A 27,578-nucleotide genomic window follows, 5' to 3' on the forward strand; every position below is an offset into this window, starting at 1 on the left:
TTTTTAATAGCCATGGATGCGCACTCGAAATGGCCTGAGGTCATCAAAATGTCCTCCACCACCACGGAGAAAACTATTGCAGTCCTACGGACCATTTTTGCCAGGAATGGCTTGCCAGAACAGATTTGCTCCGATAACGGACCACAGTCTGTGTCCGAAGAGTTCCAGAGGTTTATGAAGAAGAATGGGGTAAGGCATTACACATCCGCCCCGTATCATCTAGCCACAAATGGATTGGCTGAGAGGTTCGTACAAACCTTTAAGAAGGCAATAAAGGCTATGTACAATGACAACAATCCGCTGCAGCATAAGGTGGACAATTTCCTGTTCGCCTACCGGAATGCGACACATGCAGTCACCAACCAGGCCCCAGCCATGATGTTCTTTAACCGAAGGTTAAGATCTCGCCTCGATTTGCTCAGACCAAACGTACGAAGAGATGTTGAGAGTAAGCAATTCCAGCACATCCATGAGAAGCCAACAAGGAGCTTCAATGTAGGGCAACCAGTCTTGGCCCGCGACTACCGAACAGAAAAATGGCAGCCAGGAACGATATGCACACGGCAGGGCCCACTAATGTACACAGTGGACGTTGGGGAGAACATCGTGAGACGCCATGCTGACCAGATCCTAGAGTCACAGGAACAAGTCAACCCCATGTCTCGCCCATACGTACCTGGTGAGGAACCCGACGTACAGGTCGCATCTACCCCAGAAACAGTAGCATCGGAAGCTGATGACCCAACCGACAACAGGGTGCCAGAATCGCCTCCGCACCAAGAGCGAGACACTCGGGAAAGGCGCTATCCAGAAAGGATCAGGAAGCCTCCCCAAAGACTGAATATATAAATGGACTATTTTCAGCTAACGTTGTATGTTAAAAGTGTTAATTGTAATTAGTTTGATATTTAATTGTTAAATGAGTGTTATGGTACTGTTAATCTAAAAGGGGAGGAATTTTAATGTATATACCTTTAAGGGGGGAACTACTTTTTACAGCTCATGTATACTGCAGTATCAGCAGTAACCACACCTGTATATAGAACTGCGTAGTAATCTGTACAGTTCAGTTCCAGAGTGAGCCACGTTGAGTAAACACCTGTTGTACCGTTTCTGCTGCAGTCTGTGTCTTACTACTGACGGACACAACACAGGGGAGTTCTCCCCGGTGTCCTGGCCAACATTTATCCCTCAACCAACTCCTAAAAACATCATCACATTGCTGTTTGTGGGAGCTTGTTGTGTGTAAATTGGCTGCCATGTTTCCTACATTACAACAGTGACTACACTTCAAAAATTACTTAATTGGCTGTAAAGCGCTTTGGTAAGTCCAAAGGTCATGAAAGTTGCTATATAAAAGCAAGCCTTTTTTTTCTTTCTTTGTATCTAATGCTATAAAATAACTTGTTGCGATTAGAAAATTGAAGAAAGGTGCCTTGTTGGATTAGTGCAATAAGTGGTGCGGTACCAAGCATTGCAGTCCAGGAAGATCCCAGATTTCACCACTTTGCCTGTAGTAAGCGAGAGGGTCTGCTCCCGACTACAGTCCAGTGAACCCTGATGAAGAGTGCATAGGAGCGGGTGGTCACGATCAGATTCGGTCAAGATGTTTCCCCATCTCCAGTAGAAAAAGCTGACTGACATTCAGTGTTTTCCGAGTTCTAGAGTAGAGAGAAACTATTTCCTCTGGTGGGGGAGTCCAGAACAAGGGGGCATAACCTTAAAATTAGAGGAAGGCCATTCAGGGGTGATGTCTGGAAGCACTTCTTCACACAAAAGGTAGTGGAAATCTGGGAGAGAAAATAAAAAATCAGATGAGGAGAGAATAGAATATTGACATGCCAATGTGGCCATCTGACCATGAGAAAAGGGGGCAGAAGAGGCCGAGGGGGAAATGGCATCACGGCTAAGTCTAATTCAGTTCTCACCCGTCATCTATTCATACACTTCCATCAGAGGGCACTGGATAACATTCAGGAGCCGGGCTCTGGATGGATTCCCCCCACCCCCCCATCCTTGCATAGTCACGGGACACTGGGGCAAATGTAGTGACCATCCAGTGGCCTTGGCTTAGCTCAGCATACCCTGCATGTTCCTGTGGTCTGGCTGGCCTAGTGCATTTACGCACTCAAGTCATTGGGAGGGGTATAGGGCATATGTCGTGTTGACACTCATGCAAAAGTCTCAGGTCCAATGTACAATGGCACACTATGCCCCAATAATACGTACTGTGTTGGAAAATACTTTTGCTGCTTTAAGATTTACTCAATGCAACAAAACCATACAGTGAAACTGGGATTAAGGAGCTCAACTTTCAAACCTGGGCCCTAACGCACTGAACACAGAATTTCCTTTTCAAGCTATTAAATAAATACATATTTCCTGTCATATAATATTTGCTGAAACAATTTTGTGTGTGTGTGTTTGTACTTATGAAGGTGAGGGATTGCTGGGGACAGTAATGGAATACATTCTTCCTTGTAGACTGTGATAGCATCGAGCAATCCCTGGACAGACTTATACAGGTTATGTAAAATGCATAACTCCTTCTACACTGTCCCTACAGTGCACCATTGTCTCAACCCCAAGGATCACGCTCTATATTGTATCACTTTGATATTCTCACATCAGGCAAGTCTTACGGCCTCTCTGAAGGAAGCTGCCTAATTAGTGCCAAATTATGGGCTGTTTGAGGCTGTGCACTGAGATCCACGAGGAACTCAAGTTAACACTGCCCAAACCCTTGGGAGGTTAAACAGCTGTCAAGGAGAAATGACTTGCTGACTAATCAGTTTGGAACAGATTCAAACCCAGGTCCAAGAGCAGAAAGAACAAGATTCTAATGTGTTGCACCATTCAGATCTCCATTTCCCTGGAATATTATAAAGCAGAAATAAACTAAAGGATTCTATTTTTTTTTTAAGATCACTGTCTGGGTTGAATTTGCTATTGGAGTCTTCAAAAGGCCTTTTAATTTCCCTTTTATGCTACTGGGGATGTTTTCATTGTGCCAGGTTTCAACGGTGCAGCATTGCCCTGTTTACAGGTTCAGCTACTCAGAATCTCACATGTGAGTGAGAAAGGAAGAAGGAAAGATAGCAGGAAAGACAGAAGCAAAGAAAGAGAAAAGAAAAGACTTGCATTTATATAGCGCCTTTCACGAGCTCAGAACGTCCCAAAGCACTTTACAACCAATGAAGTACTTTTGAAGTGTAGTCATTGCTGTAATGTGGGAAATGCGGCAGACAATTTGCGCACAGCAAGGTCCCACAAACAGCAATATGATAACGACCAGATAATCTGTTTAATGATGTTGGTTGATTGGCCAGGACACCATGGAGATCTCCTCTGCTCTTCTTCGAAATAGCGTCACGGGATCTTTAACGTCTACCTGAGAGGGCAGACGGCACATCTGACAGTGCAGTACTCCCTCAGTTCTGCAGAGGAGTGTCAGCCTAGATTATGTGCTTCAGTCTCTGGAGTGGGCCTTGGACCCAGAACCTTCTGACTCAGAGGCAAGAGTGCAACCAACTGAGCCACAGCTGATATCTAATAAGGGGAAAAATACTCTGTAAAATTCCTCTCTGACCCCCTCGGATGTTCTAAGCCAGTCCAGGAGATCTCATGAACCAACATAATTATACCTATGTAAATGAAGTGGTTTTATTTGCGATAGAAAATGAGACCTTGCTAAATACTTTTCCAAAAATACAATGCCCTATAATTTACATGATAAACTTCTCAGCTGTGATAAAAGCTGGTTAGTTAAGACAGGTTACTCTGGTCAGTAGTGATGACCAGAAGATCAGATTTCACATTATACTGGGATAGCAGGTCAGAGGTTACTGAAAACAGTGGTGCAATGACATCCAAGCTTCAGGCAAGTCTGGCGATTTGAAGGAATTTGTTTACCACGGGGTGCAGACGCCCAGCAAGAGCAGTTAACGCTGCATCAATCAACAGCTGGATAAATAACTGGTTAGGAACAGGATGAGAAATGTAAGTACGGACAGAGATAATGGGTTCTGAGCCACTGGGCTCTTGGGAATATCATGCCAAAGAAAGCAACTGATCAAGGAAGAATCATGTAGGATGAAATGTTAGCAAAGTAGTTTGATTTATTTTTGAGAACAGAAAGGAACTCTTAACAATCCCCTTGTTTGGGAGACTAAATGGGTTAGGTAGACTATATTTATAGTGGAATTGTACATTGTCTTTTTAATAGGCTTGATGGACCAAATGGCTTTTTCACTCTTCGTGCTTTCTTGTGACATATAATGTGGCCTTGCACAACCAAAGGACAATGTTACTGGTGCAGCTCGCCTTACCTTGGTAGTGTGGTGTACTGATGTTCCAGCTCTTCAAACCGGGGACGACCATTTGGCCCTTTTACAGGAGCTTGTATCTGCAAACAAATGTAATGAATAATTAATGACAATACCCGACAGTATATAGCATAAGCACGAGTGTTTGGAAGTCGGATAAACTTTCTCGAAACAAATTAATCATCTAACCAAATCAACCTAGTTATCTACCAAAATGCAGATTGGGTGACCACTTTGCGGAACACCTCCGTTCAGTCCATAAGGGTGACCCCGAGCTTCCGGTCGCCTGTCACTTTAATTCTCCGCTCCACTCCTACCCTGACCTCTCGGTCCTTGGCCTCTTACACTGTTTCAGTGAAGCTCAACGTAAGCTCGAGGAACAGCATCTCATCTTTCGATTAGGCACTTTACAGCCTTCGGGACTCAACATCAAGTTCAACAATTTCAGACCATAACCTCTGCCCCTATCTTGTTTTTCTCTCTCTCTCACATGGCAGCTGTCAATCATTCTGCCATTTACACTTCATCTAGAGTCATCTTTTGTTTCTTAACTTGTCCCATTACCATCTCCTTTTGCCTCCACCATCATCCCTTTTGTCTCTTAATCTCTCCTGCCTTCCATCCCATCACAGACCTTCCCTTTTGGTCTTTCCTCCCCTCCCCCCTTTCCCTGCCCCTACACTTGCTTAAAAACCTGTTCCATCTCCAACTTTTTCCAGTTCTGACGAAGGGTCATCGAACTGAAACGTTAACTCTGTTTCTCTCTCCACAGATGCTGCCTGACGGCTGAGTATTTCCAGCATTTTCTGTTTTTATTTCAACCGAGTTATCTAATTGATTCAATTCAACCTACCAATCCAGGCAACCAACCAAAGCAGTCAGCATGCCAAATAACCAATCCCACTTAACCACCTCAACCTATCCTGACTTGCCAGCAATGTTCCCTTCTCTGCCGGTCCAGCACAGCCATGGACCGGCTTTTTCAATGCTAAGTTTTGCTCAAGCACGAATCTGTGAATGGGCCATGCAGCTCCTTAAAGGGGGCCGCGCACCCAAAAAAATATAAGAGGGAACATTGCTTGCCAGCCGACTAAACCCTGTCATCTCACCAACCTATCAGCCCATTCAGCTATGAGCCAACCCAGCCTTCACCAGTTAGCTATTCAAGAAATCAACTCAATCCAATGCAATGCACCGTAGCTGCAGTGTGTACTATCTACAGGGTGCACTGCACTAATTTGCCAAACTTTCTTCAAAGCACCTCCCAAACCCGCAGCCTCTACCACCTAGAAGGACAAGGGCGGAAGGTGCATGGGAACACCATCACCTCCAGATTCTCCTGCAAGTCACACACCATCCTGACATGTATTGCCATTCCTTGATCCTTGCTGGGTCAAAATCCCGGAACTCCCCACCTAACAGCACTGTGGGAGCACCTTCGCCACATGGACTGCAGCAGTTCAAGAAGAAAACTCATCACTTCTCAAGGGCAACTAGGGATGGGCAATAAAAAAATCCAACCTAACCCAATTTAGTCACTTAGCCACCCAACCGACAAATGCAATCACTCAACCAATCAGTTCATCTGGCCAACCAACCCATAACAAAACAGAAGTAGTTTTCCCCATCATTTGAATAATGATACATTTGTGAGGGTGGTGGGCACATTGGAGCAAAGATGCACACTGTGACAGGGTGATGAGACAAGGCTTTGATTCCCATTGTAGAAAATCCACTTAACTACCCACAAGGAGAGTAGTAACTCAGCCTCCGGCTCAGAGCATGATAGGCAAACTCATGTAACAGGTTCGCTATTCCTTTCCCATTAGATAGGCTCAAGGGTGTTGGTACATTTACTTTATAGCAGCATAGGCTTGGAGGCGACCTGAGAGAGGTCTATAAAATAATGAGAGGGCTGAATAGCGGGCCTATTGACAGATTATTTCAGTTTAACAGATTGGGGAGGACCAGGGGACACGAGTTTAAACTATGTAAGAGTAGTAGACTGGATGTTAGGTGGTTCTTCTTTTCCCAGAGAGCAGTGAGCCTCTGGAATACACTGCCGGCTGATGCGATGGGCTCGATTTTCATTGAGCCGTTGAGGCAGGATTGGAGGCGCGTGGGGGGTTAAAATCGCGAAATCGGGGGGGCACGAACCCATCCCGCCCCCAACCCGCCTCCATGCCAGTTTCAAAGGAGGCGGATACCCGACCTGCGCTGGGACCCGCCTCCCCGAGGCGGGAAGGGAATTAGTGCCAATTAACTGCCTGTTAACAGGTAGTTAACAGGCAGTTTTTAGCCTAATCCCTATTTTTATCCCTGAAGTGTGGGATTCCCGATGGCTCCAAACCACGCCAAGTTAGCGAGGCGGACCGACGGGCTGAAGGGCTTGCAGGGTTCGAGATGTCCGGTGTTCAGGTGAGTGATGTGTGCATGAGTGCAGAGGTAAGTGTGTTTGATGTGTGTAAAGTGTTTAAATAAGTTTTACTTACCTTTACAGCCTTCCTTCCTTCAGGTCTTGGGAGTCCCTCATCTCACCGGCACAGAAAGCAGAATGGCCGCAAGCTGTCAAAAGTTGCAGCATTCAGCTTTGTGTTCTGGAGAGATCTCTAAATCAGCCTGAGATGAAGGAATTAACTTAGTGTACAGATTGTCAGTGTTTGACAGCTTCAAAGAGCTGTCAAACGCTGATATTTCATCTGTCAAAAGCTCTTGACAGATGAAATGTCAATCTGTGATGTCACCTGTTGCCGGGTGGCCCTTAATTGGCCTGCTGAGCCCGCTGGGCAGGCTCAACAAGGTCAATCAAGTGAAAATCACGTGGGTTGGCCACAACTCGATGGAGGCGGGACTACAACCCCAAAAGTTGTAGTCCCGCCTCCTACACGCCTCCAGTATCAAAATCCAGCCCGATGGGTCCTGACTATCTGCATGTCTTCAAGAGGGAGCTGTACCAGTTCCTGACTGGGGCAGAGATTGCATCATATAGAAGGTAAGTGTCTTTCTAGATAACACTTGGTCATGTGATCTCCTGGAATGGTTTTAATCACCTGAGGGGGTCAGAGAGGAATTTTCTAGATTATTTTTTCCCACTTATTGGCTCTGGAGTTTTCTCTTTTTTTTTGCCTCTCCCAGGAGATTACATGGCTGAAAGACAGGAGTAGGAAATAGGAAGTGTCTAGTCCTGATGCTCCAGCCATCATGGTGTGGGGCAGGCTTGATGGACCAGCTGATCGTTTCCTGCCCGTATGTTCGTATTACAATTGATGTATGGTCTAGGAGAAAAATTTGGTGGTGGTGGGGGGGGAGGGGGAAGAGAAGATAAATACCCTTAACTTAAAATTTCACTTGTTTTAAACATGGAAAGATCTTTGGAAGCTAACAATACTGTGTTTCAAAAATTATGACACAAGTTAACTTCTTCAACGTAAGTAACTATTTTGTTACTGAGGCTTTTGTTCAAAAATATTGTATGTCTTAATCTTTGAAACCAAATACATAAAAAATAGCAGAAGTTAAAACTATTATAATTTTTAGCTACATTTTAAGCATCCAACCAATCCAACAACCTAATGCAGACAACCAACTACCAAGCCAACCTATTCATGGTACGTACACGCTGCTCTTGCAGGAGCAAAACTAGAAAGCAGTGCGACAGGGTCAACTACACGCAATTGGAGAGGAGGAACATAGGAACAGGAGTAGCTCGTTCAGCCCCTCGAGCCTGTTCTGCCATTCAATGAGATCATGGCTGATCTGCATCTTAACTCCATCTACTCGCCTTGGTTCCATAACCTTTAATACATTTGCCTAACAAAAATCTAGTTTTGAAATTTTCAATTGACCCCCCAGCCTCAACAACATTTGGGGAGAGAGATTTTCAGATTTCTACCACCCTTCGTATGAAGGAGGGGGGAAACTATTTTGTCCGATTGACTATAAATGAACATCTAGGAGGAGAACCTCAATGGTGCCCTCTGCTTGCCACAGGAAGTGGCACAAAACAATTACCTAGCCACAGCTGCGAAGTACAACAAAATGACACAACCAAGTGACAGAGCTATCTGCGTGATACTAACACCAGCAGGCTCACCTCAATGAGGAGTAAAAAAAAGTGGCCTGTAAAAGTGAGACAGTTGTCTGTTACACACTCACTGTGTTCACACTACTAACTGGAGGCTCTCTGGCACACTCTCTCTCGTGAATAGTTTGCGATTTGAAGGATGGTATGATAAGATAACCCACGAGCATTGCTTGTTGCTTGTATTATCGAGTGAGAGATCAAAGATTCGCTCTAACATCAGACCGAGTCAGCACTCACAGTGCTTTTTGGAACTTAAAGCAAGAGATTTTGGATGCTTGGGGAGACAGCATTTCTGTACCAGGTGATTCTGGAGTTGGCTAAATCAGAATCTCTCAAGACACAAAGTCTGCAGTAAAAATGGGTTGGAAGGAACATACAATGTCCCAAGAGATCGAAGTTGAGGATCCTGACAGAAGCCTACTGCAGGTAGATTTGGTAATCATCATTTGCAATTTAACTTATGGACTGGGGTGGCCTCAGTTGATCCTATTGATTTTAGTAGAAAAACTTTTTTAAAAATGCAAACAGTGCAAGTAATAATATAAACCATGGATTATGAAGACCTTATGCGCAGCCATTGATTTTCTTTTAAACATGAATGAGATTGTTTTGAATTATCATATAAAATAACTATTGAACGAACCTCTCCTGCTCTTACTGATTTTAATTGAAGAAGTGGGTAAGAACCAATTAAGCAATTATTTAGATGCAATGTATATGGTGTCAGATTTAAAGGTCAACAGTAAAATTAATTGTGTCAGGTGAGTACTCAGTGGCACGCATTTACTCTATAAATCTGTTAGAGTCACACGAGACAGCTCCTGTTCAATCTCGATTGGCTTGGAGTACAATACTTCAAATTTTACTTCAAAATGTTTCAGATTTCCATAACTGTAAATAAAAGGATTGATTAATAACAGTGGCAGCACTTCTCTTTTGGGGAAATTACTCATCTCAATGCTACAGTCTATTTGTCTCGTTTGCTCATATAGGCGATAATGGTCTTTGCTTGTTTCCATGCTCCTACACAACAACAACTTGCATTACTATTGTGCTAATTATGTCCAAAGAGATGGCGCAAAGTGATTCACAGAGCAGACAATAGTGAGTGTATACCAAGCGAGATGGAAAAAGGCAGGAGGGTCAAAAACAAAGTTACAAAGTAGGGTCATAAGAAAGCTTTTAAAGGTAGGTAGGGAGGTGGAAAAAAGAAAGCATTTCACAACCTCAGGACGTCCCAAAGCCCTTTACAGCCAATGAAGTACTTTTGAAATGTAGTCACTGTTGTAATATAGGAAATGCGGCAGCCAATTTGCACACAGCAAGGTCCCACAAACAGCAATGTGATAATGACCAGATCATCTGTTTTTTTTAGTGATGTTGGTTGAGGGATAAATATTGGCCAGAACACTGGGGAGAACTCCCCTGCTCTTCTTTGAAATAGTGCCATAGGTTCTTTTACGTCCACCTGAGGGGGCAGATGGGGCCTCGGTTTAACGTCTCATCTGAAAGACAGCACCTCCAATAGTGCAGCAACCATTTTCCGAAGTTTATTTAACTTGCCCTAAGAGATGGGGAGAAAATCAGCAAGAAAAAAATTATTTTCCTCTTCAGGTTATTGTCCACCCACTCAATTAAGTAATTCACTTTTTAAAAGCATTCGTTGCAATTCATCTGCAGAATATTTTTAGATTGCAACCAGATTTGATGTGGCACCCCCACTAGGACCAGAGGCTTTGCTCTTCCTTTTTGCTGTAGGGGGAGAAGAATTGAAAACAATACTAAAAGGTACAAAATAATTTGAATTCCTTTACCAGTTTGCTATCAGTCGGGCAATCACGTGCCAGTGTGGGACACAAGTGCTCATGCGCACATAGGGTTTCCATGTATGTCTGCAGACGAGCAGCCTCTATGCACATGTGCAAGGATGCGGCCTCCACACATGAGCGTAACTGTTCCAATTATGGGCAAGGGACAAGCACATCAAGCTTTGTACAGGTGTGAGAATCTGTGCACACGCACAAGCCGTCTTTTGGGCATTCAGGGTTGACGTGTGGAGCAGTGCCTCAAGGTGGCAGAAAACTGTCGGTGATCATCATCACTGAACACTGACACGTGGACAGGACTCATTAACATGTATGTATTTTTAGGCATGTGTTTGGCATGTTTGTATTGGGTGTCAGCTGTGGCTCAGTGGGTAGCAGTCTCGCCTCTGAGTCAGAAGGTTGAGAGTCCAAGTCCCACTCCTGAGACTTGAGCCCATAATCTAGGCGAACACTCTGGTGCAGTACTGAGGGAGTGCTCCACTGTCGGATTTACTGTCTTTCAGATGAAGCGTTAAACCGATGCCCTGTTGGCCGCTTTTCTTTTCTGGTAAATCTACTACTGTCCTCTCAAAGAAATAGTGTCTTTGATGCCCATGTGACATAATGTGCCATTACAGATACAGGAAACTTTGTGTTATCCGGAGGCTAACTGTCCGGAATGCTCGAGCCACCGGCAAAAATCAGGAGCCGTTTTCGTTAGGTTTTTTTTCTTCTCGTTGCTTTTTTCCTCAACAGTCAAGCTCTGCAAGGTCTGCTGAAGTTGTTGCTAAGCTACAGAGACGCTACAGAGACGCTTGGACTGTTTAGAAGCTGTTGCTAAGCAACAGGGTTTGTTGACAGATATGGAGCTCAAAAGCTTCCGTATCTTTCAACATTAGCACTGGTATGTCCGGCAGTTTTGAGGGAATGGCAACAGCTCGGTCCCGTCGGTGCCGGATAGCACAAAGTTTCCTGTAGATACTGAAATATACTGGGCCCAAAAAAGATCACATGTCTTCACTTCAACTCTCGTTAATTGGTCAACCTCAACACATGACAGAATGATTTTCAAAAACAAGCGTACGTAAATTAGTATCAACTTCAACAAGGCAGCCTTGTTAATCTGGCAATTTAGACTCTGACAGTCAGATTAATGAGGTGTAACTTTGTGTGTGTTATATAATTGCGACCGGTGATGTCAAACCATCATCGTGAAGCTATACCTTTCACTACACGACTGATTTTTATTCTCCAGTTGACCCCGATCCTGCTAAGGGAACTGAAAAATCAATCTTTCCTTGGGTGTTTCTTGCTCCTTTAGTCAGAACCCTCTTTTGCTTACTGCTTTGGACAAGATGCCTTACCACAAGATCACACTAAAGATTATTGATGATTAACGATGTCACCATCATCCGCATATAAAGCTGTTCTCCGCCTGATGAGATTCTCATTTAAATAATTAAAATGTAGCAGTGAATCAACTGATGTGAAATACTGAGCCATACAGCCATGGTCTGTGGCGACTTTTAAAATTTATTCTTGGAATATGGCCGTCACCAGCAAGGCCGACATTTATTGCCCATTCCTAGTTGCCCTGTGAGAAGGTGGTGGTGGGCCTTCTTCTTGAACCTCTGCTGTCTGTGTGGTGAAGGAAATCCTACAGTGCTGTTAGGGAGGGAGGAAGTTCCAGGATTTTGCCCCACGTCGATGAAGGATCGGCGATATATGTCCAAGTTGGGATGGTGTGTAACTTGGAGGGGAACCTGGAGGTGATGGTGTTCCCACACGCCTGCTGCCCTTGTCCTTCTACGTGGTGGAGGTTGCGGGTTTGGGAGATGCTGTTGAAAAGGCAACTCCCAAAGAGGGGGAATTCCGCCCTCTCCTCTGGAGTCTGGTGACTAAAGCACTACAAGTGTCTCCTGCTCCTTCTCTTTGCGCTTCCAGCCCCGAATGCCGGAACTTTTGTGGGAATAGGACATCTGGCCTCCAGTATAGAGCTGGCACTCTGCACTGTTAGCACTAGAAGCGTGCAAAGTGGAGGTGGAGGACATGTCCAAGTGCATTACCTGGAGCAGGTGGCGGAGAAATAGATGCCAAGAGGTGGCAGGAGAACGAAGGGGAAGGGGTAGAATACATGGCAAGGGGGTGGGCCACTGAAATTGCAAAGGGGAGAAGAAAGGGGGAGTGAAAGGCAGTGATAAGGAGAAGGGGAACATAAATGGGTGAAAGACATGCAAATACAGTATTTACCTTTTGTATGGGCGTAGGGGTTAGGAGGAGCTGCTTTTCTCACAAATATTCAAGGGATAAAGATCTTATCCAGGAGTATTCTTTGTAAACAGATTTAACAGATTCTTTGGAAGTTTTTTTTGTTTGGTAAAATATTTCGACACCTAGTTTAGTTTAGTCATGTGAATGATTTATAGTTTCTGTCTGAGGTTTGAATATTGGATTCTGAATTGAAGGGTAGAACACACTTAGAAGCAATCTTGATCGAAAGCTATATGTTGTTTAGGTATTTATCATTATATCACCAAGATATTGAATATGGCACACAGATGATTGTGAAGGAGATCGAGCTGAACGGAATGATATTGCTATACCTGGTGTGAAATTGGGCTTGAAAAGTTAGTTACAGCGGAGATAGCCTTAAACTTTATGTTTTAAGAAATTCTGATTAGGACTGGATGGTGCAGTAGGTTAGCACATAGTTTATTTTTGTCTCTGGGATGCTGGTTCAAAACTAGCCCACACCGACGGGGTGAAAGTCTCTGCCGGCTGTGAATGTACCATGGAAATGAGTATGAACAGTCAAGCCCGCTGCCAGTAGACATTAGGCCATACCATAAGTTGGCACTCCTCTGAAATTCAGAGCCGCCAAAGGGTTGGCTGGTGTGGGAAACAGAAAATTCACACTGATGCACGAGAAGATGATTCTTGGATGCTGAGAATAAGCGCGCTGCTGGGGGAGTGTAGAGGAATGTTTACTCTGCAACTAACCTGTACAATAATATTTTACTTGAGAATGCTTAATGTCAATGCTAGTATCAGAAGCAAATATTCCATTTCCCAGTACTGACAATCTTCACCTTAACTGCAAAATTCTACTTTAATAACACTCCAATCATAAGAATTATGGAGGTGGGGATTATCCTGCAGTACATCCATCTGCTTATCTGTGTGCAGCGAGAAAAAATATCTAAAAGATCTAAATATTACCATGGCCTACTTGTCCAACATCCAGTATCAGATGAGCTGCTGTTTCCTCCAGTTAAACATTGGGAAGACCAAAGCTATCATGTTCAGTGCCCACCTCAAACTCTGTTCCCAAGTCACTCACTCAGTCACCCTCTAGGCCACTGTGTCAGGCAAAACCAGACTGTTCACAACCTCGGTATCCTATTCAACCCTGAGCTCAGCTTCCGACCCAATATTCTCTCCATAACAAAGACTGCCTATCATAGAGCACAGAAGGAGGTCATTCAGTCCATTGTGCTAGTGCCAGCTCTTTGAAAGAGGCAGCTAATTAGTCCCACTCCCCTGCTCTTTCCATATAGCCCGGCAAATTTTATCTTTTCAAGTATATATCCAATTCCCTTTTGAAAGTTACTATTGAATCTGCTTCCTTCACCCTTTCAGGCAGTGTGTTCCAGATCACAACAACTCACTGCGTAAATAAAATTCTCCTCATTCCCCCCCTGATTTCTCCTAATTTCCCCCGATGTCTACTTCCATCTTTGTAGTATCGCCTGCTTCTGCCCCTACCCTCAGCCCATCTGATGCTGAAACTCTCATCCAGACTCCCAGACCAACCTCTCATCTGATGCTCCAATGACCAACCTCTCATCTGATGCTCCAATGACCAACCTCCCATCTGATGCTCCAATGACCAACCTCCCATCTGATGCTCCAATGACCTACTTCCCATCTGATGCTCCAATGACCAACCTCCCATCTGATGCTCCAATGACCAACCTCCCATCTGATGCTCCAATGACCAACCTCCCATCTGATGCTCCAATGACCTACTTCCCATCTGATGCTCCAATGACCAACCTCCCATCTGATGCTCCAATGACCAACCTCCCATCTGATGCTCCAATGACCTACTTCTCATCTGATGCTCCAATGACCAACCTCCCATCTGATGCTCCAATGACCAACCTCCCATCTGATGCTCCAATGACCAACCTCCTATCTGATGCTCCAATGACCAACCTCCCATCTGATGCTCCAATGACCAACCTCCCATCTGATGCTCCAATGACCAACCTCCTATCTGATGCTCCAGTGACCAACCTCCCATCTGATGCTCCAATGACCAACCTCCTATTTGATGCTCCAATGACCAACCTCCGATTTGATGCTCCAATGACCAACCTCCCATCTGATGCTCCAATGACCAACCTCCCATCTGATGCTCCAATGACCAACCTCCCATCTGATGCTCCAATGACCAACCTCCCATCTGATGCTCCAATGACCAACCTCCTATCTGATGCTCCAATGACCAACCTCCCATCTGATGCTCCAATGACCAACCTCCCATCTGATGCTCCAATGACCAACCTCCTATTTGATGCTCCAATGACCAACCTCCGATTTGATGCTCCAATGACCAACCTCCTATTTGATGCTCCAATGACCAACCTCCTATTTGATGCTCCAATGACCAACCTCCCATCTGATGCTCCAATGACCTACTTCCCATCTGATGCTCCAATGACCAACCTCCTATCTGATGCTCCAATGACCAACCTCCCATCTGATGCTCCAATGACCTACTTCCCATCTGATGCTCCAATGACCAACCTCCCATCTGATGCTCCAATGACCAACCTCCCATCTGATGCTCCAATGACCAATTTCCCATCTGATGCTCCAATGACCAACCTCCCATCTGATGCTCCAATGACCAACCTCCCATCTGATGCTCCAGTGACCAACCTCCCATCTGATGTTGTGATCTGGAACGCACTGCCTGAAAGGGTGGTGGAAGCAGATTCAATAGTAACACTGAAAAGATACAATTGGCATCCATTTTTGTTCTCTTATGCCTCTGTAATGCACCTGGAGATGTTTTTCTATTTTTAATATGCTAAACAACAACTTAGGCCCTAGGCAGCTGAAGGCATGGCCGCCAACGATGGGGCAATGGAAATCAGGGATGTGTAACAGGCCAGAATTGGAGGAGCGCCGAGGTCTCAGCGGGTTGTAGGACTGATATAAACGCAAGCTGTAGTTGCTGATAAAAATCAGGCCTAAGTTCCCTTGATGCCTTGGTGTGTAACTCCACTGCCTGGTATGGTACTGAGGTATTCAGCTCAGGAAAGTCCCAGGTTCAATCCCTGGTCTAGGCTGAACTAGGTACTCTAAATGGGGCAGCAGTTCAGGCAGTCCAGTTTGCTCAACGTCATGGGTCAGGAAAGGAACAGCCAGGGTCATCATTACCAGCTAGCCCGTGCGCGTGGATGTCAGGTAAGGGCAGAATTAGACTTAACTATGGTTCCCTTCACAGTCAAATCGCCTGTTGAAAGTCACTGCCAAGGTTCACACATGTCAAATTGGCCACCCGAGTAAGTTACCAAAAGGCTACTTTCAGCAGAGAGCGAAGCAAACGAGGTGGAGTTGGGGAGATCCACTTTGAAATAAAAGTAATCGCAGAATCATAAAATCATACAGCAGAGAAGGAGGCCATTTGACCCATCGTGCCTGTGTCAGCTCTTTGAAAGAGCTATTCAATTAGTCCCACTCCACTGCTCTTTCCCCATAGCCCTGCAAATTTCTCCTTTTCAAGTATTTATCCAATTCCCTTTTGAAAGTTACTATTCAATCTACTTCCACCACCCCTGCAGGCAGTGCATTCCAGATCATCATAACTCATTGCGTAATTAAAAAAAAAAAATCTCCCCTTTGGTTCTTTTGCCAATTACCTTAAATCGGTGTCCTCTGGTTTTTTTTTATTCATTGATGGGATGTGGGCGTCGCTGGATAGGCCTGCATTTAGTGCCCAACCCTAATTGTCCTTGAGAAGATGGTGGTGAGCCGCCTTCTTGAACCGCTGCAGTCCATATGGTGTAGGTACACCCACAATGCTGTTAGGAAGGGAGTTCCAGGATTTTGGCCCTGCGACAGTGAAGGAACGGCGATACAGGTCCAAGTCAGGGTGGTGTGTGGCTTGGAGGGGAACTTGTAGGTGGTGATGTTCCCATGCGTCTGCTGCCCTTGTCCTTCTAAATGGTAGAGGTCGCGGGTTTGGAAGGTGCTGTTGAAGGAGCTTTGGCGAGTTGCTGCAGTGCATCTTGTAGATGGTACACACTGCAGCCACAGTGCGCCGGTGGTGGAGGGAGTGAACGTTGAAGGTGGTGGATGGAGTGCCAATCAAGCGGGCTGCTTTATCCTGAATGGTGTCGAGCTTCTTGAGTGTTGTTGGAGCTGCACTCATCCAGGCAAGTGGAGAGTATTCCATCACACTCCTGACTTGTGCCTTGTAGATGGTGGAAAGGCTTTGGGGAGTCAGAAGGTGAGACACTCGCCGCAGAATTCCCAGCCTCTGGCCTGCTCTTGTAGCCACAGTATTTATATGGCTGGTCCAGTTCAGTTTCTGATCAATGGTAACCCCCAGGATGTTGATAGTGGGGGATTCAGCGATGGTAATGCCATTGAATGTCAAGGGGAGATGGTTAGAGTCTCGTTTGTTGGAGATGGTCATTGCCTGGCACTTGTGTGGTGCGAATGTTACTTGCCACTTGTCAGCCCAAGTCTGAATGTTGTCCAGGTCTTGCTGCATATGGACACGGACTGCGTCAGTATCTGACGAGTCTCGAATGGTGCTGAACAGTGTGCAATCATCAGCGAACATCCCCACTTCTGACCTTATGATGGAGGGAAGGTCATTGATGAAACAGCTGAAGATGGTTGGGCCTAGGACACTGCCCTGAGGAACTCCTGCAGTGATGTCATGTGATTGAGATGAATGACCTCCAACAACCACAGCCAACTTCCTTTGTGCTAGGTATGATTCCAACCAATGGAGAGTTTTCCCCTTGATTCCCATTGACTTCAGTTTTGCTAGGGCTCCTTGATGCCACACTCGATCAAATGCTGCCTTGATGTCAAGGGCAGTCACTCTTACCTCACCTCTTGAGTTCAGCTCTTTTGTCCATGTTTGGACCAAGGCTGTAATGAGGTCAGGAGCTGAGTGGCCCTGGCGGAACCCAAACTGGGCGTCAGTTAGCAGGTTATTGCTGAGTAGGTGCCACTTGATAGCACTGTCGACGACACCTTCCATCACTTTGCTGATGATTGAGAGTAGACTGATGGGATGGTAATTGGCTGGGTCGGATTTGTCCTGCTTTTTGTAGACAGGACATCCTTGGGCAATTTTCCACATTGCCGGGTAGATGCCAGTGTTGCAGCTGTACTGGAACAGCTTGGCTAGGGGCGCAGCTCGTTCTGGAGCACAAGTCTGGAGTTACCGACCCTCCTGCCAGTGGAAACAGTTTCTCATTTACTCTATCAAAACCCTTCATAAATGTTAACAGCCCTATCTTGAGGGAAGTGGCAGTAGGGATTGTGGATGCATTGGTAATAATTTTCCAAAACTCCCTGGACTCGGCAAAGGTTCCGGCAGACTGGAAAACTGCTAATGTAACACCCTTATTTAAAAAGGGCAGTAGACAGAAGGCTGGAAACTATAGACTGGTTAGCCTAACATCTGTGGTAGGTAAAATGTTGGAGTCCATTATTAAGGAGACAGTAACAGGACATTTGGATAATCATAATTTAATAGGACAAAGTCAGCATGGTTTTATGAAGGGGAAGTCATGTTTGACAAATTTGCTGGAGTTCTTTGAGGAAGTAACATATAGGGTGGATAAAGGGGAACCAGTGGACATAGTGTATTTAGACTTCCAAAAGGCATTTGACAAGGTGCCACACAAAAGATTATTGCTTAAGATAAAAAATCACGGGATTGGGGGTAATATTCTGGCATGGATAGAGGATTGGCTATCTAACAGAAGGCAGAGAGTTGGGATAAATGGTTCATTCTCAGACTGGCAATCAGTAACTAGTGGTGTTCCGCAGGGGTCAGTGCTGGGTCCCCAACTCTTTACAATCTATATTAACGATTTGGAGGAGGGGACCGAGTGTAACATATCAAAGTTTGCAGATGATACTAAGATGGGAGGGAAAGTAGTGAGTGAGGAGGACATAAAAAACCTGCAAGGGGACATAGACAGGCTAAGTAAGTGGGCAGAGATTTGGCAGATGGAACACAATACTGGAAAGTGTGAGGTTATGCACTTTGGCAGGAAAAATCGTAGAGCAAGTTATTATCTTAATGGCAAGAAACTGGAAAGTACTGAAGTACAAAGGGATCTGGGGGTCCTGGTGCACGAAACTCAAAAGGTTAGTATGCAGGTGCAGCAAGTGATTAAGAAGGCCAATGGAATGTTGGCTTTCATTGCTAGGGGGATAGAATATAAAAATAGGGAGGTATTGCTTCAGTTGTACAAGGTATTGGTGAGACCGCACCTGGAATACTGTGTACAGTTTTGGTGTCCATACTTAAGAAAGGACATACTTGCTCTCGAGTTAGTACAAAGAAGGTTCACTCGGTTAATCCCGGGGATGAGGGGATGGACATATGAGGAGAGGTTGAGTAGATTGGGACTCTACTCATTGGAGTTCAGAAGAATGAGAGGCGATCTTATTGAAACATATAAGATTGTGAAGGGGTTGGATCGGGTGGATGCGGGGAAGATGTTCCCGATGATGGGTGAAACTAGAACTAGGGGGCATAGTCTTAGAATAAGGGGCTGCTCTTTCAAAACTGAGATGAGGAGGAACTACTTCACTCAGAGGGTGGTAGGTCCATGGAATATGCTGCCCCAAAAAGCTGTAGAAGCTACATCATTACATAAATTTAAAACAGAAATAGAGAGTTTCCTAGAAGTAAAGGGAATTAAGGGTTACGGGGAGCGGGCAGGAATTTGGACATGAGTCTAGGTTCGGATCGGTCATGGCCCTGTGGGTAGCGGAGTGGGCCCAGGGGCCGTGTAGCCTGATCCTGCTCCTATTTTGTGTGTCTAATTCTGTTAGATTCAGGAGATGGTTCTGTGATAGTGGATTGGCGGTTAGGATCAGATCAGCCATGATCTTATTGAATGGCGGAGCAGGCTCGAGGGGCCAATTGGCTTCTCCTGCTCCTATTTCTTATGTTCTTAAACCTCTCCTTAGCCTCCTCTGCTGTAAAGAGAACCTCAGCTTCTCTAGTCTCTGCATATGATCAAAAAAGTGGCCCAAGACTTCTTTTAAACTGAAAGAATTGTTGGATCTCTGACCCAGAACATTTTCCAGCTATTTACGGAAGCTCACGGTCCTCCTCATGAGGGAGGACAACTTTTCCCTCCCTCCAGTTTTTTTCCTCTTGCTGTCCCTGGTGGACCCTGTACCTCCTGCATCTGAAGAAGACGGCGTCAGGTGGTCAGCTCCCATGCCAATGCCATGAGGTGTGACTTTCCTCTCCCCGTGCAGGGAAAAGAGGAGGCACTTAGAAAATCATAATATGATTAGGCAGAGTCAATATGGTTTTATGAAAGGGAAATCATGTTTGACAAATTTATTAGAGTTTTTTGAGGATTTAACTAGCAGGGTAGATAAAGGGAAACTAGTGGAAGTAGTATATTTGGATTTCCAAAAGGCATTCGATAAGGTGCCACATAAAAGGTTATTACAGAAGATTAGGGCTTATGGGGTTGGGGGTAATATAGTCGCATGGATAGAGGTCTGGGTAACGGATAGAAAACAGAGAGTAGGGATAAACAGATCTTTTTCAGGTTGGTAGGCTGTAACTAGTGGGGTGCCGCAAGGATCAGTGTTGGGGCCTCAGCTATTTACAATCTATATTAATGGCCTAGATGAAGGGACCGAGTGTTATGTGTCCAAGTTTGTTGATGATATAAAACTAGGTGGGACAGTAAGCTGTAAGGAGAACACAAAGGGCAGAAATTTAACTCAGGAGTCGGGTTGGAGGCGGGACTACAAATTTCGGGGTTGTAGTCCTGCCTCCATTGAGATGCGGCCAATCCATATGATTTTTAACTTGATTGACCTTGTTGAGCCCGCCCAGTGAGCTCAGCAGGCCAATTAAGGGCCACCCGGCAACAGGTGACGTCACAGACTGAAATTTCATCTGTCAAGAGCTTTTGACAGATGAAATATCAGTGTTTCACAGCTGTGAAGCTGTCAAACACTGACAGTCTTACTTCTAACCTGAGTCCTTCTCCACAGACTCAGTTAGATATCTCTCCTGCACAGTAAGTTGAAGGCGGTCACTTTTGACAGTTCGCAGCCATTCTGCTTTCTGTGCCGGTGAGATGAGGGACTCCTGGAACCTAAAGGAAGGAAGGCTGAAAAGGTAAGAAAAGGTATGTAAAACTTATTTAATCACTTTAGACACACCAAACACACTTACCTTTGCACTCATGCACACATCACTCACCTGAACACCGACATCTTGACCCCTCCAAGTCCTTCAATTCGACGGCCCGTCTCCTCTAACATCAAAAATAGGGATTAGGCTAAAAACTGCCTGTTAACAGGCAGTTCATTGGCACTAATACCTTCCTGCCTCAGGTAGGCGGGTCCCAGTGCGGGGCGGTTACCCGCCTCCTTTGAAACTGGCATGGAGGCGGGTTTGGGTGCGGGAAGGGGTCAGGAGCCCTGATTTCGGGATTTTAACCCCCCACGCCTCCAATCCCGACTCCACGGCACAATGAAAATCCTGCCCAAAGAGTCTGCAAAGGGATATAGACAGGTTAAGTGAGTGGGCAGTAAGGTGGCAGATGGAGTATAATGTGGGGAAATGTGAGGTTATTCACTTTGGTTGGAAGAATAGAAAAACAGAATATTTTTTAAATGGCGAGAAACTTTCAAATATTGGTGTTCAGAGAGATTTGGGTGTCCTCGTGCAAGAAACACAGAAAGCTAGCATACAGATACAGCAAGCAATAAGGAAGGCAAATGGCATGTTGGCCTTTATTGCAAGGGTGTGGAGTATAAGAGTAAAGAAGTCTTGCTACAATTGTACAGGGCCTTGGTGAGACCACACCTGGAGTACTGTGCACAGTTTTGCTCTCCTTATCTAAGGAAGGATATACTTGCCTTGGAGGCGGTGCAACAAAGGTTCACTAGATTGATTCCTGGGATGAGAGGGCTGTCCTATGATGAGAGATTGTGTAGAATCGGCCAATACTCTCTGGAGTTTAGAAGAATGAGAGGTGATCGCATTGAAACATACAAGATTCTGAAGGTGATTGACAGGGTAGATGCTGAGAGGTTGTTTCCCCTGGCTGGAGTGTCTAGAACTAGGGGGCAAAGTCTCAGGATAAGGGGTCGGCCATTTAAGACTGAGATGAGGAGGAATTTCTTCACTCAGAGGGTTGTGAATCTTTGGAATTCTCTGCCCCAAGAGGGCTGTGAATGCTGAGTCTTTGCATATATTCAAGGCTGAGATAGATAGATTTTTGGACTCTAGGGGAATCAAGGGATAGGGAGATCGGGTGGGAAAGTGGAGTTGAGGTCGATGATCAGCCATGATCTTATTGAATGGCGGAGCAGGCTCAAGGGGCCGTACGGCCTACTCCTGCTCTTATTTCTTATATTCTTATGAAAGGAGGTGTTCTGCAAAGCGGTCACCCTATCTGAGTTTGGTCTCCCCAATATAGAGGAGGTTGCATTGTGAGCAGCGAATACAGTAAGTACAAGGAATGTTTGGGGCCCTGGACAGTGGAAAGAGAGGAGGTAAAAGGGCAGGTGTTGCATCATAGACACATAGAAGACAGGAGCAGGAGTAGGCCATTCGGCTCCTCGAGCGTGCTCCACCATTCAATGCGATCATGGCTGATCATCCAAGTTCACTACCCGGTCCTTGCTTTCTCCCCATAACCCTTGATCCCTTTAGCCTTAAGAAATATATCCAACTCCTTCTTGAATATATTTAATGAATTGGCCTCTACTGCCTTCTGTGGTAGAGAATTCCACAGGTTCACCACTCTCTGGGTGAAGAAATTCCTCCTTATTTCTGTCCTAAATGGCTTACCCCTTATCCTTAGATTGTGACCCCTGGTTCTGGACTCCATGACCATTGGGAACATCCTTCCTGCATCTAGTCTGTCCAGTCCTGTCAGAATTTTATAAGTTTCAATGAGATCCCCTCTCATTCTTCTAAACTCCAGCAAGTACAAGCCTAATTGACCGAATCTCTCCTCATACATCATTCCTGCCATCCCAGGTATCAGCCTGGTGAATCTTCGCTGAACTCCTTCCATGGCAAGAACATCCTTCCTCAGATAAGGCGACCAAAACTGCACACAATACTCAAGATGTGGAGCAAGACATCCTTGTTCCTGTACTCAAACCCTCTCGCTACGAAGGCCAACATATCATTTGCCTTCTTAACCGCCTGCTGCACCTGCATGCTTACCTTCAGCGACTGGTGCACAAGGACACCCAGGTCTCGTTGCACTTCCCCTTCTCCCAATCTATTGCCATTCAGATAATAATCTGCCTTCCTGTTTTTGCCACCAAAGTGGATAACCTCACATTTATCCACGTTATATTGCATCTGCCATGCTTCTGCCCAATCACCCAACCTGTCCAAATCATACTGGAGTTTCTCGGCATCCTCCTCACAGCACACACGCCCACCCAGCTTTGTGTTGTCCGCAAATTTGGAGATATTACATCTAGTTCCCTTGTCTAGATCATTAATATATATTGTGAATAGCTGGGTTCCAAGGACCGATCCCTGCGGTACCCCACTAGTCACTGCCTGCCACTCGGAAAAAGACCTGTTTATTCCAACTCTTTGCTTCCTGTCTGCCAACCAGTTCTCTATCCAAGTCAATACCTTGTCCCCAATCCCATGTGCCTTAACTTTACACGCTAATCTCTTATGCAGGAACTTATCGAAAGCCTTCTGAAAGTCCAAATACACTACATCTACTGGTTCTCCCTTATCTATTTTACCAGTTACATCCTCAAAAAATTCCAGTATATTAGTCAAGCACGATTTACCTTTTGTAAATCCATGTTGACTTTCTCCAATCCTGTCACTGTTTTCCAAGTGCTCTGCTATTACATCTTTTATAATGGACTCTAGCATTTTCCCCATTACCGATGTCAGGCTTACCGGTCTGTAATTCCCCATTTTTTCTCTACCACCGTTTTTGAATAGTGGGGTAACATTAGCTACCCTCCAATCCATGGGTAGTGTTCCAGATTGCATCGAATGTTGGAAGATGATCAGCAATGCATCTACTATTTCTAGGGCCACTTCCTTAAGTACCCTGGGATGTAGATTATCAGGCCCTGGGGATTTATCAGCCTTCAATCCCATCAATTTCCCTAACACCATTTCCCTACAAATACTGATTTCTTTCAGTTCCTCCCTTTCATCAGACCCTATGTTCCCCGACATCTCTGGGAGGTTATTTGTGTCCTCCTTTGTGAAGACAGAACCAAAGTATGTATTTAATTGGTCTGCCATTTCTTTGTTCCCCATTATAAATTCCCCTGATCCTGACTGTAAGGGACGTACGCTTGACTTCACCAATCTTTTTCTCTTCACATATCTATAAAAGCTTTTACAGTCAGTTTTATGTTCTCTGCAAGCTTACTCTCATATTCTATTTTCCCCTTCTTAATTAATCCCTTTGTCCTCCTTTGTTGAATCCTAAACTGCTCCCAATCCTCAGGTTTACTGCTTTTTCTGGCCAATTTATATGTCCTCTCCTTGGATCTTATGATATCCCTAATTTCCCTTGTTAGCCACGGTTGAGTCACCTTTTTTGTTTTATTTTTATGCCAAACTGGGATGAACAAATTCTGTAGTTCATCCATGTGGTCTTTGAATGTTTGCCATTGCCTATCCACTGTCAACCCTTTGAGTGCCATTCCCCAATCAATCCTACCCAACTCGCTCCTCAGACCATCGTAGTTTCCTTTATTTAAATTGAGGACCCTTGTCTCTGAGTCAACTACTTCATTCTCCATCTTAATGAAGAATTCGATCATATTATGATCGCTCCGACCCAAGGGGCCTCGTACAACAAGATTGCTAATTAATCCTTTCTCGTTACATAATACCCAGTCTAAGATGGCCTGATCTATGGTTGGTTCCTCGACATATTGGTCCAGGAAACCATCCCGTAAACACTCCAGGAATTCCTCCTCCACAGTATTGTTACTAACTTTGTTAGCCCAATCTATATGTAGATTAAAGTCACCCATGATGACTGCTGTGCCCTTATTGCACGCTTCTCTAATTTCCCTTTTAATGCCATCCCCAAACTCTGCATTACTGTTTGGAGGTCTATATACCACTCCCACTAACGTTTTCTGCCCCACGGTATTTCTCAGTTCTACCCATACAGATTCCACATCATCAGAGCTAATATCCTTCCTTACAATTGTGTTAATCCCTTCTTTAACCAGCAATGCTACCCCACCTCCCTTTCCTTTTTGCCTATCTTTCCTGAATATTGAAAACCCCTGGATGTTGAGTTCCCAGCCTTGGCCACCCTGGAGCCATGTTTCCGTAATCCCAATCAAATCATATTCATTTACCTCTATTTGCACAGCTAATTCATCCACCTTATTATGAATGCTCCTCACATTAAGACACAAAGCCTTCAGGCTTGTGTTTTTAACGCTCTTAGACCTTTTAGAATTATTATTTACTGTGGCCATGTTTGATTTACACCCTTGATTTCTCTGACTGCCACTTTTGCTTTTCTCCTTCCTGTCTTTTGTTTCTATCCTTGCTTCCCTTTCCTCTGTCTCCCTGCACAGGTTCCCAACCCCCTGCCATTTTAGTTTAAACCCTCCCCAACAGCACTAGCAAACACTCCCCCTAGGACATCGGTCCTCATCCTGCCCAGGTACAAACCGTCCAGTTTGTACTGGTCCCACCTCCCCCAAAACCGGTTCCAATGTCCCAGGAATTTGAATCTCTCCCCCTTGCACCATTCCTCTAGCCACGTATTCATCTGAAATATTCTTCTATTTTTACACTGACTAGCATGTGGCACTGGTAGCAATCCTGAGATTACTACCTTTGAGGTCCTATTTTTTAATTTACCTCCTAACTCCCTATATTCTGCTTTTAGGACCTCATCCCATTTTTTACCAAAATCATTGGTACCTATATGCACCACGACAACTGGCTGTTCACCCTCCCCCTTCCAAAATGTTCTGCAGCCGCTCTGAGACATCCTTGACCCTTGCACCAGGGAGGCAACACACCATCCTGGAGTCTCGTTTGCGGCCGCAGAAACGCCTATCTATTCCCCTTACAATAGAATCCCCTATTACTATAGCTCTACTCCTCTTTTTCCTCCCGTCCTGTGCAGCAGAGCCACCCCTGGTGCCAGGAAGTTGGCTGCTGCCTTCCTCTGATAAGCCATCCCCCCCAACAGTACTCTAAGTGGTGTATCTGTTTGAGAGGGGGATGTCCACAGGGGACCCCTGCACTACCTGCCTGCGCCTAGTACTCTGTCTGTTGGTCACCCCTTCCCTTTCTGCCTGTCCAACCTTTGCCTGCGGTGTGACCAACTGCTTAAACGTGATATCCACGACGTCCTCAGCATCGCGAATGGTCCAGTATGTATCCAATCGCAGCTCCAGTGCCGCAATGCGGTCTGGCAGTAGCTGCAGCTGGACACACTTCCTGCAAACATGGTTGTCAGGGACACAGGAAGTGTGCCTGTGTTCCCACATAGCGCAGGAGGAGCATACCACGGGGCCGGCTCTCCTGTCATGACTTACCCTTTAATTAATTGAAATTAAATTAAATCAAATCAATCTCACCAATTACACTACAGTTAAATGGTATATTTAAGGGCCCTGGTTTACCAACAACTGCACTTGCACGGGATGGTGCCGTGGGAAGGGAAGTGGGTGTAGTGGGGGTGTTAGGGGAGTGGACCAACATATCGCAGAGGGAATGGACCCTTCGGAATGCTGAAAGAGATGGGGATGGGAAGATGTGTTTGGTAGTGGAATCACGCTGGAGGTGGCGGAAATGGCAGAGGATGATCCGTTGAATGTACAGGCTGGTGAGGTGGCAGCTGACAACTAGGGGAACCCTATTGTGGTTCTTGGAGGGAGGAGAAGGGGTGAGAGCAGAAGTGCAGGAAATGGAACAGACACGGTCGAGGGCCCCGTCAACCATGGTGGAGAAGTATCCTCAGTTGAGGAAAAAGGAAGATATATCGGAAGCACTGGTATGGAAGGTGGCAACATCAGAACAGATGCGGTGGAGACGGAGAAACTGGGAGAATGGAATTGAGTCCTTCCAGGAAGCTGGGTGGGAGGAAGTGTAGTCAAGGTAGCTGTGGGAGTTAGTGGGCTTATAGTGGATATTGGTCGATAGCCTATCCCCAGAAATGGAGACAGAGAAGTCAAGTAAGGGAAGGGAAGAGTTGGAGATGGACCATGTGAAGGTGAGGGAAGGGTGGAAATTGGAAGTTGATGAAATTTTCCAGTCATCAATGTACTGGAAAAAGAGGTGAGGGAGGGGACCCGAGTAGGACTGGAACAAAGAATATCCCATGAAAAGGCAGGCATAGCTAAAAATAAAGACTTGCATTTATATAGCGCCTTTCACGACCACCGGATGTCCCAAAGCGCTTTACAGCCAATGAAGTACTTTTTGAAGTGTAGTCACTGTTGCAATGTAGGAAACGCGGCAGACAATTTGCATACAGCAAGCTCCCACAAACAGCAATGTGATAATGACAAGATAATCTGTTTAAGGGATGTTGATTCAGGGATAAATATTGGCCAGGACACCAGGGATAACTCCCCTGCTCTTCTTTGAAATAGTGCCATGGGATCTTTTACGTCCACCTGCGAGAGCAGACGGGGCTTTGGTTTAACGTCTCATCCGAAAGACGGCACCTCCAACAGTGCAGCACTCCCTCAGTGCAGCGCTCCCTCAGTGTCAGCCTAGATTTTTGTGCTCAAGTCTCTGGAGCGGGACTTGAACCCACAACCTTCTGACTCAGAGATGAGGGTGCTACCCACTGAGCCACTGGCTGACATTCCACAGTTAGGACCCATATGGATTCCCATAGCAACACCTTTTACTTGGAGGAAGTGAGTGGAGTCAAAGGAGAAGTTGTTCAATGTGAGAACAAGTTCAGCCAGGCAGAGGGTGGTGGTGGATGGGGACTGGTTGGGCCTCTGTTCAAGGAAGAAGCGGAGCGCCCTCAGGCCGTCCTGGTGGCGGATGGAGCTCCATGGTCATGCTGCCTGGCCTGCTGAGTATTTCCAGCATTTTCTGTTGTTATTTCA

The 27,578-nt window shown here is 45.5% G+C and overlaps 1 protein-coding gene across 2 annotated transcripts in view; it reads right to left on the minus strand.

The window, feature by feature from the left end:
• Positions 1 to 27,578, minus strand: part of LOC147119992 (partitioning defective 3 homolog B-like) — a 1,739,115-nt gene that overhangs the window by 50,537 nt on the left and 1,661,000 nt on the right. For both annotated transcript variants that reach the window (XM_085985464.1, XM_085985463.1), the window contains exon 22: positions 4,329 to 4,405. In XM_085985464.1, coding sequence (XP_085841590.1) covers positions 4,329 to 4,405 — 77 coding nt within the window. The remainder of the gene's footprint in view (positions 1 to 4,328; positions 4,406 to 27,578) is intronic.

Source organism: Somniosus microcephalus, chromosome 4, assembly GCF_052327205.1.
Source record: "Somniosus microcephalus isolate GS21.2 chromosome 4, FLI_Smic_1.0, whole genome shotgun sequence".
NCBI lineage: Eukaryota > Metazoa > Chordata > Chondrichthyes > Squaliformes > Somniosidae > Somniosus > Somniosus microcephalus.